Here is a 9,204-nt window from a genome sequence, read left to right on the forward strand (position 1 = left end):
ATATTGCCGCCATTGTATGAATGCAAGCCATATCTTGATACTCACTGATAGTCCACATTATCAGGAAATCTTTTCTCTCGGTGTTCTGTGAAATAAGATAAGGATGATTTTATAAAGTTCTTTTCAAAGGGTCGCTTCTTTTGATTAATGCATTCTCAGAGGAATTTTCAGTTCATCTTAAACTTAACCTTGTTCTCCTGATATTCAAGTAGATTTACGTCACACTGGTTACAGGCTGATGAACAATGACCGATTTCAGCGGTGCTGAATCCAATTGCAGTGGATTCACTGCTGTTTTGGTTAACATTAGCTTTGTAAATGTACATCGCAAATGGTTCTGTGGATTTCACAGGATAATTCCTCTCCACATTGCTGTGGAATGATTTGTAACCACGTCAACAATAAGAGTAATGGGTTTAAGTATGGAAATGGGTTAGGGGAGAAGGGTGCTCCTCATGATTTGCCTATGTGTCTAAAACTGTCTCCTTGACCTATTGCCATGCTGCAGTGACCATGGGACAAATAATTCCATCAGATGACAGCATGTTACAGATTCTCTTTGCATGACCTTTAAATTTTAGGATTTTTCCACACACTATTTTTTTGGGTAACTCTGCTGCTTCTGTATGACAAATGGATCTTATTTGAGAAAATATAAATAATTTTCAATTATTTTACACAAGCCAGCAGTAATCCTTTGGTCTCAGAATTACAGGTTACAATTCTATTCTTCCTCTAATGTGTTCCCACTGCCCTTCCCTCTCCATGCTCTCAAACCTTCTCAAGTTGTCCCCAACACTGTGCTGTTTCGTCCTCCCCACCACATCCTCGTCCTTTACCTCACACCATTCCTCAACCTTTTACTTCTATCCCTCCCTCCCTATCCCCCCTTTTCTTGACCCTCTTCCTCTTCTCTCCCCCCCCCCCCCCCCGCCCCCTGTTGTGTTGTGGCTGCAGTAATTCTGAGCCAGAATGAAAAGCCTGGCCAAAGTCCAAATCATGTTCCAGTCATCCATCACCCTCAACAATAACATATATAAAATGAAGGAGGTGAGAAATTTGTGCTGAAGAGGCAATAGAGACCAACGTATCTGATAAACCTTCATTTTTACTCCATAGAGGTATAATTTTCAAATGGTGACCAGAATAATGATCACAAACACAAAGTTAAGTTATATTGTGTTTAATTTTTACAGATCGTGCAGAGAATCACTCTGTGATACACAGCAGTAAAATTCTGCAGAATATTTGTGGCAGTCCAAACCATTCTCTCTTTATTGATATTGAGGTTAGTTGCCCACTGCTCCTGTTGGGAAAATTGATAAGAAAAATGAAGCAATGGCTCAAACAGCATTTAAACTGGGGATCGTCAACACAGTCTGAGCATATTAATCAAAATAACAAGAATAAGAATGCACAATTTATTCCCATGGTTTGTGAATGCAAAGTGTACAGTATTAGAATCAGTGCATCACTATAAAGATATCCTATTCAATTCCCCGTTTACCCCATTGCGAGAGTCTTGATTATTTGTTACTTTCAATATGTCTGAACTTCAACACAATGTTGGTTACTTATTTAACAGTAGAGGGCATACTATCTTGTTAAACGATTGTACATTTTCTCACAGCTGTTCGGCAGTGTTTCTCTGGCACTTTTTCCCCGCAGTAAATAATCAGTTTCACAATATTCTTATATACATTTATTAAAAAATCTTATTTGTCTTAAAGTTGGCAACTCTTAACAGTTCACTGGTAACCAATTAGCCTTAATAAATTATATCCCTGTGGCAATATGTAATTTCAACAGATTTTCTGCAATCGTAACAACCTGTTACCAGGACCGGAATAAAACACATGTTAATAAACAGGGATAACAATTGTGCTTCCTTTTAATTTTGCCTCAGTCCTAATTGAAACATACAAGATTAGTTTATTAAGGGATTGGACCTGCTAGAGGCAGGAAACATGTCCCTGATGTTGGGGGAAGTCCCAAACCAGGGGCCACAATTTAAGAATAAGGGGTAGGCCATTTAGAACGGATATGAGGAAATACTTTTTCACTCAGAGTTGTGAATCTGTGGAATTCTCTGCCTCAGAAGGCAGTGGAGGCTAATTCTCTGGATTCTTTCAAGAGAGAGTTGGATAAAGCTCTTAATGATAGCAGTCCACAGATATGGGGAGAAGGCAGGAACGGGGGTACTGATTGTGCATGATCACGGTGAATGGTGGTGCTAGCTCGAAGGGCCGAATGGCCTTTTCCTGCACCTATTGTCTATTGACTAATTTCCATAAAGAAAGCTCATCACCAAGTCCACTTCCTCAGAAGATTGAAAAAATTTAGTATGCTGCTGAATACTTTATCGAACTTCTTGGGGTAGAAAGCATACTGATTGATTGCATCACAGCCTGGTTCGGTAACTCAAACATCTTGGTGTGAAGAAAGTGGTACACATTGCCTGGTCCATCACTGGTAACGACCTCTACCATCAAAACTATCTACAGGAGGTGCTGCCTCAAAAAGGCAGCTAATATCAAAGACCCACACCACCGTACACACATTCTCATCTTGCTGCTACCATTGGGACGAAGGTACAGGAGCCTAAGAGCTGTAATCAACAGGTTTAAGAACAACAAACATCAGGTTCTTGAACTACATTCTCAATCCTAACCACAACCCCACCAACAAATTATTCTACACTTTGTTTTTGGTTGCACTATGTATTTTATTTTTGCACTTATGGTCAGTATTAATGATTATTCTTTTATTGTATTATTGATTATTGTACATTTGTGTTATTATATTAATGGGCCTGTAAAGCTTCAAAAAGTAAGAATGTAATTGTTCTGTTCTTCACAATTAAATCCTCTTAACTTCCTTCCTACAAGCCAAGGGCAGGGCCCTGATAACAGTGCTCCTCCGTTAAATGGTCTTCAACCCTGTCCATCACCCACCAAGGTTCCCACACTCCCCCTGCAATCCTAACGCTCCCTTTCCACACACTGGGGCCCCAATTCCCATCGTGTTTTGTAATTTCTGTAGCACACCATGTAGGCCTGGTCACAGGCCTCCATTCTGAAAAATAATCTGCTATAATAGGTGGCTAACAATGGAAGCATTCTGCAGATCAAGTAGCTTTGATGGAGAACAAAGTTCAGGTTGATGACCTTTCAAGTAATAGAAGAATCAAGTGTGAAATATTATTTTGGTCTACTAGCGGCCCACTAAATATTTCCAGCTTTTTCGTTCAATTATCATCTTGACTTCTCGGGCCTAACAGGCTTAGAAGAAGCAGAATAAAGGTAGCAGTGTGCCTTAAAAGTTTGTGTACAGGTAAGGCGTGATGTTTTTTGGGCCTGACATCGTTAGCAGCAAATATGTGTCAGGCTTTAATGGAGCAGTAATTTTGTGAGAATCTGCATAGTTTAATTTATTATCACATGTACCGAGTACAGTGAAAAGCTATTGTTTGCGTGCTATCCAATCAAAGAAAAGACTATTCAAGCCATCCACAGTTTACAGATGCAAGGTGCAACATTTAGTGTAAGATAAAGTCCAATTAAAGAAGTAGATGTGAAGTCAGCACCGTACGCTAACTTATGAGACCCATAGCAGCACTTCCATCTCAAAGTTGCAGCGAGTTGTAGACTTAGCTTATGAGAGGACCATTCTGTTGCCTGATAACAACTGGGAAGAAACTGTCCCTGAATCTGAGGTATGCATTTTCACAGTTCTGCATCTCTTGCTTGACTGGAGAGTGGAGAAAAGGGAGTTACTGAGGTGAGACTAGTCCTTAATTATGTTGGTGGCCTTGCCAAGGCAGCGTGACGTGCAGATGAGTCAATGGAAGAGAGGTCTGTTTGCATGATGGTTTGGTCCACAACTCTGCAACGTTGAGAGTGTAGGCCAGAGTGTAGGTCAGAGTGTAGGCTTTGGTGGATACTGAGATTCAGTGAGGAGGGTATGCAAAATCAAGGAAAGAAGTTTAAGGTTTATTTCTCCTTATGTGTACAAGATGTATTTTCCAATGTGCATTAAGGGGGCAGTTATGGCAGTTAGTAGAGTGGTATGCTCCTTGTCATAAAGAAATCAGGAACCAGTCGTGTCTCTGACAACTATGTCTGCAGGAAGTATTGCTAACTGCAGCTCCTCACAGACCACATGCAGCAGTTTCTACACATTGAAGAATATATAGGAAGCAAAGAGATTTAGATAGTAGCTTCACTGGGGTAAGCACACCAAGGTTCAGCAAGATGGATGAGTGACTGCCAGGCCAGTGCAGCAGTTCCCTGTGGTGATCTACCTCTAAAATAAGTATGTCATTTTGAAAATTGTTGGGGGAGGCGGAGTAGCCTCTCAGCTGCAAATAGCAGCAGTAGCCACCAGAACAGCAGTACCACGCCTGACTCTGTTGCACAGCAGGGTCGGGTGAGTCTAGGCGAGCAATAGTGATAGGAGACTGTGTAGTCAAAGATAGGCGTTTATGTAACTGCAAACCAGACTTCAGGATGATGCCTTCCTGTGTCAAGAAGATGTCTGAGCAGGCACAAGACATTCTGAGAGGGGCAAATGAACAGCCAGAGGTTGACGTCCACATTGGTATGAATGATATGCAAATGAAGGGAGGTATGGTCCTGCAAAGAAAGTTCAGGGATTTAGGTTAGTTAAAAAACAGGACCTGCAATGTTATAATCTCAGGATTATTACCTGCGCCATGAGCTAATGAGGCAAGCCGTGGAAGGATAATACAGTTTAATACTTGCCTAATTGGCTGGTGCATGAGAAAGGGTTTCAGATATATAGGGTTCATTGGGCTCTCTTCCAGGGCAGGTGGGACCTGTACGAGAGAGACAGGTTGCAAATTAACAAATATCCTTGTAGTGAGGTTTACTGGCACTACGTGAGAGCGTTTAAACCAGAGTGTGGAGAAGGGGAGGGAATCACAACAGCAGGTTAGTATGTGGAAAGATTGGAAAGTAGTAATTACAACAAGTAAGTATGAAAGGAAGGACAGGCAGAGACAGGTTAATGAACATGATGAAACTGATGGGTGGAAGTGTTTATTTCAATGCAAGGAGTAGTATGGGTGGAACAGATGAAATTAGAACCTGTATCAGGGCATGGAACGATAAAGTTGTGATCATTAGAGCTTTAGTTTGAGGAACAGGACAGGCAGCTCAACGTTGAAGGGTTTTGATATTTTGGTCATTGAAAGAGAGGTAAGAGGTAGAGGATTTGTGCTACTAATCAGGGAAAATGCCTCCACTGTAATGGCATGAACTCAATGGCATGAACTTTGAATTCCCCAATTTTAGACAACCTCTCACCTCTCTTTTCCCCCTTCAAAGTTCATGCCATTGGGTTGTTGTGCTACCCCAGCGGAATATGAGATGTTTCTTCAGTCTACATGTGACCTCAAGCTAGCAATGGAGGAGCCCAGACAAAAAGGTCTGTATAGGAAGGAAAATTTGAATGATTAGCAACCAGGAGATCCAGCAAGCCTTGGCTGATCAAGTGCAAGTATTCAGCGAAACTGTCACCTCGTCTAAACTAGGTCTTGCTGGTGTAAATGAGGCTGCAGTAGGAGAATCGAATGCAGTAGATGAGGTTGGAGAAAGTGTATATTTAAGGTTTGGTCAAACTGTCCTTTAACTGAAAATTACCATGGTTGAAAACCTCCATGTTTTACCCAACAACATATTGAAAACCATCCACATCAAATTCAGTTTTGAAACAGACTGCACATTTCACTTCTCACTCTGTAGATGCCTTACCTCATTGACTTAAGTCTCTTCCTTTGTGTTTATCAGAAGGAAAGTCTTGATTTTGTGATAGAGTGCCTGGACCCCCTTCTTCAATTTTTTCCAGTAATCTTTGGAGTCCATGGCCTCCTGATAGGCAATGTCACTCAGCACACAGTTGTATGGGTTTGCATCCAAGCACGTTACATTATTGAGATGGCACTGCTTGTCCAGTCTGCTACAGTTACACACCTTGTAATTGCATGGTTTCCTTTGGAAATTGCTGGGCTGGTAGTCATTGGAATGCAGAGTGATGCCAGTCTTTTTGTCCATGATGCCCCTAATACGGGACATGCTGCTATTCAGACAGTTGCAGTACCAAGCGCTCCATCTAGCCCAGCTGTAGGAAGAACTGTCCAGTGAGATCACAATAGTCTGTGGCTCAGGTGATTTTGTGATTTCTATATTTCCCCCCACCACTTGGGTCACTCGTTCGTGAAACACAATGGCAGTTTTATTTTCCTCTCTTTTGGCCACAACAATATTTTCAGTTATTTTATTTGGGGTGGTGACTGTCACATTATCAATGTTTTCATTCCCCACAGTGACCACACGCTCATCTAATGCATTTGTATCTGAATAATGTTTGGTTATGATTTCTCTGCCATTGGTTAAAATGACAGAGTCGTTATTGTTTTCAGACTTGGTAATCTTAATTTCTGATCTATTGCTGAGTACGAGGGATGAAGCACTATTAGTATTGGTCCCATTTGAGGTGGCAACAATAATTTCATCACCTTTATTTAAGACAATTGGAGTTCTACTGGAGTTTTCAGATTCCTCAGAGTTGGTTATGATGATCTCAGCCCCACCGCCACCACCGCCACCACCGCCTAGCATGATGGGTATCGACGTATCATTGACCCCTGTTTCTGAACTGGCAATGATGATCTCGTCGCCAACTCTTAGCACAATGGGCATCCTATTCTCTGTCCCCGTCCCGTTTGAATTGATGATCAGAATCTCTGCACCACTATTCACTGGCACTGGGACTTCAGTATGGTTGGCTGCTATGTCATCCTGGGTCTCTGCCTCAATACGGGTGGAGTTAGAAAGAACAATGTGGGCCAAGGCCTCAAGGAAGGTGTATTTGGCACTGGTAGACTGGGCACTAGTGGGCTGGCCACGAGTGGATTGGGTACTAGTGACTTGGGTACTAGTGACTTGGGTACTAGAGGATTGGGTATTAGTGGCTTGGGTACTAGGGGATTGGGTACTAGTGGACTGGTTTCTATTGGACTGGGTACCAGTAGATTGGCTACCAGTGGACTGGGTACTAGTGGGCTGGTTTTGATTGGACTTAGTAGATTGGTTACCAGTGGACTTAGTAGATTGGTTACCAGTGGACTGGGTACTAGTGGAATGGTTGCTGCTACTGCTGCTCGCTATGGCAATTACCACGGTTGCCTGGTCACTGGACTCGATGATGGTCACGATGGTCGAGGTGGCAGTAGGCAGGACGCTGGCGGTCGAGGCAACGACGGGCAGGGAGATGACGGGATGGATGCTTGAGGGCTGGGGGCGGCTGCTGCTGGTGGTGGTCGTGGTGAGCAGCGACTGCGCACTGCTACCCGGCGCCTTCTCCTCCTCAACCAGCTTCAGCACCACCTGCTCCTGCACGGCAGTCAGCGCGGCCCCGAGCAGCATCAGCTGCACAAGCAGGAAGGTTAAGGTCGCAGGTCGCATAGCTGTCGCTTGTGTCCTCAGGCGGTAAGTCGCGGGCTGCACCGACCATCGTGGCGGCCATTAGCGGCAGCGACGGTTGCCGGCGGCGCGCGCGTATCCAAGGGCGCCCTTTCTGCCGTCACGTGCCTCGTGCACCCACCCTGACCAATCGCGCGGCTTCCCGCCCAAACACCGCGGGTTGTCCGCTCGCCAGCCCAACGCCGCCATTAATCCTGGACCACCCCGACCACACACTTGTCCACAATTACCGTCCACACGTTCTTAAAATATTGTCGGTTGTGTTTGATCTCTTCATGTGGTGCGGTTACCCTTGGCCACAAATGGTAAAGAAAGACAATATGACAATACACAATAGGTGCACGAGTAGGCTATGCGGCCCTTCGAGCCAGCAACGCCATTCACCGTGATGATCATGGCTGATCATTCACAATCTGTATAAGAAAATAACTGCAGATGCTGGTACAGATCGAAGGTATTTATTCACAAAATGCTGGAGTAACTCAGCAGGTCAGGCAGCATCTCAGGAGAGAAAGAATGGGTGACCTTTCAGGTCGAGACCCTTCTTCAGACTGATGTCAGGGGGGCGGGACAAAGGATCTGTACCCCGTTCCTGCCCTCTCCCTGACCACACTATCATTAAGAGCTCTATCTAACTCTCCTGAAAGCATGCAGAGAATTGGCCTCAACTGGCTTCTGAGACAGAGAATGCCACACATTTATATGTAACCCATTGACTCCCACTGATGGGGACTGAAAGTACAATAATGCGAAGTATAGCCACTGTGAGAACTGGATATTTGGTCACGGTGACATGGCCACCTAGTTTTGATGGCGGCTGATGCCTTTGGATGTGATCCTCGTCACTAATCAGAGTAATTCACCACCTGCATAGACTAATTCACCACCTGCATGAATAAAGGGAATCCCTACCAGTGGGATTCAATGGGTTACAAATGCCAAGGCAATGCCACGCCAGATTCTTGGGGAGGTGTAATTTCCTCAGCATCGTTATTCAAAAAAGATGCAAAGAACCAGGAACCAGGAGCCACTATTGTCATGTAGAGAACTGCCAGGCAGTGGGATGGCTCAGATTGGCTTTTCCAAGGAATGGTGAGCTTGAAGACAGAGCAGACACCACATCCATCCTGCAGCTGCTGGGACCACAGAGGCAGCATCACCAAATGATAGGAGCATCTAAAAGTTTCCGATCTTCCATCAAACAGCTGGCTCAGGTAACTTTATGCTGGCAGGAAGGTTGATAAGCAGAGGATACCTACATGGATAAGGGTTTAGAGAGCCATGGGCCCAAATGGGAGGACCCTACGATACCAACTTGGTCCACATGGACAGTTTGGGCTGAAGGTCATGTTTCCATGTTGAATAGTTCTATGACTCGAAGCTAGATGAGTTAAGTTCATCAGATTTCCTTCCCTCACAGACATTAGGGAACTACGTGGTCTTGTACTTCAATCCAGTCGATTCATGCCTTCTGTCTCCAGATTGAATCCCAGATTTAATTAATTATTTGAATTTAACACCACAAGGATGCATGCAAGTACAACAGGCAGTGAAGAAAGCCAATGGAATGTTGGCCTTCATAACAAGAGGAGTTGAGTATAGGAGCAAAGAGGTCCTTCTGCAGTTGTACAGGGCCCTAGTGAGACCGCACCTGGAGTACTGTGTGCAGTTTTGGGCTCCAAATTTGAGGAAGGATATT

General features: G+C 44.1%; 1 protein-coding gene across 1 annotated transcript; it reads right to left on the bottom strand.

Moving 5' to 3' along the window:
* Positions 1–1,236: 1,236 nt before the first annotated feature.
* Positions 1,237–7,508, bottom strand: LOC144612278 (uncharacterized). The gene is made up of 2 exons (XM_078431847.1): positions 5,775–7,508; positions 1,237–1,306 (listed from the first exon to the last, which is right to left on the bottom strand). Exon 1 carries the CDS (start codon positions 7,485–7,487, stop codon positions 5,784–5,786), a length of 1,704 nt encoding a protein of 567 aa, XP_078287973.1. The 5' UTR covers positions 7,488–7,508; the 3' UTR covers positions 1,237–1,306; positions 5,775–5,783.
* Between the last annotated feature and the right edge of the window lie 1,696 nt (positions 7,509–9,204).

This window comes from Rhinoraja longicauda, chromosome 44, assembly GCF_053455715.1.
Source record: "Rhinoraja longicauda isolate Sanriku21f chromosome 44, sRhiLon1.1, whole genome shotgun sequence".
NCBI lineage: Eukaryota > Metazoa > Chordata > Chondrichthyes > Rajiformes > Arhynchobatidae > Rhinoraja > Rhinoraja longicauda.